Source organism: Eurypyga helias, unplaced genomic scaffold (assembly GCF_000690775.1).
Source record: "Eurypyga helias isolate BGI_N326 unplaced genomic scaffold, ASM69077v1 scaffold38950, whole genome shotgun sequence".
Classification (NCBI taxonomy): domain Eukaryota; kingdom Metazoa; phylum Chordata; class Aves; order Eurypygiformes; family Eurypygidae; genus Eurypyga; species Eurypyga helias.
The window spans coordinates 2,073-2,342 of NW_010225684.1; the positions used below are offsets into that span (position 1 = coordinate 2,073).

General features: G+C 64.4%; 1 protein-coding gene across 1 annotated transcript in view; it reads left to right on the top strand.

Moving 5' to 3' along the window:
* The window catches only part of LOC104508619 (MAP kinase-interacting serine/threonine-protein kinase 2-like), a gene marked incomplete at its 3' end in the record, with an annotated part of 2,177 nt that extends 1,931 nt beyond the window's left edge, over positions 1 to 246 (top strand). Inside the window, exons 4-5 of the mRNA XM_010150311.1 lie at positions 3 to 54; positions 142 to 246. Of these exons, the coding sequence (XP_010148613.1) occupies positions 3 to 54; positions 142 to 246 (157 nt within the window). The remainder of the gene's footprint in view (positions 1 to 2; positions 55 to 141) is intronic.
* Positions 247 to 270: the final 24 nt, after the last annotated feature.

Consider the following 270-nt stretch of genomic DNA (forward strand, 5'->3'; position numbering starts at 1 on the left):
AGTTCTTTGAGGAGGAGGAGAGGTTTTACTTGGTGTTTGAGAAGATGAGAGGAGGTGAGCGCTGTGCCGCGGGGGTGGAGGGGGAAGCTGGGGCAGTGGGACCCCCTCAGGAGCCCCCACTCTGCTCTCGCCCGACCGCAGGCTCCATCCTGACCCACATCCACCGGAGACGCCACTTCAACGAGCTGGAGGCCAGCGTGGTGGTGCGGGATATCGCCAGCGCCCTGCACTTCCTGCACAACAAAGGTGAGGTGGGAGCCCCGGGGGGGT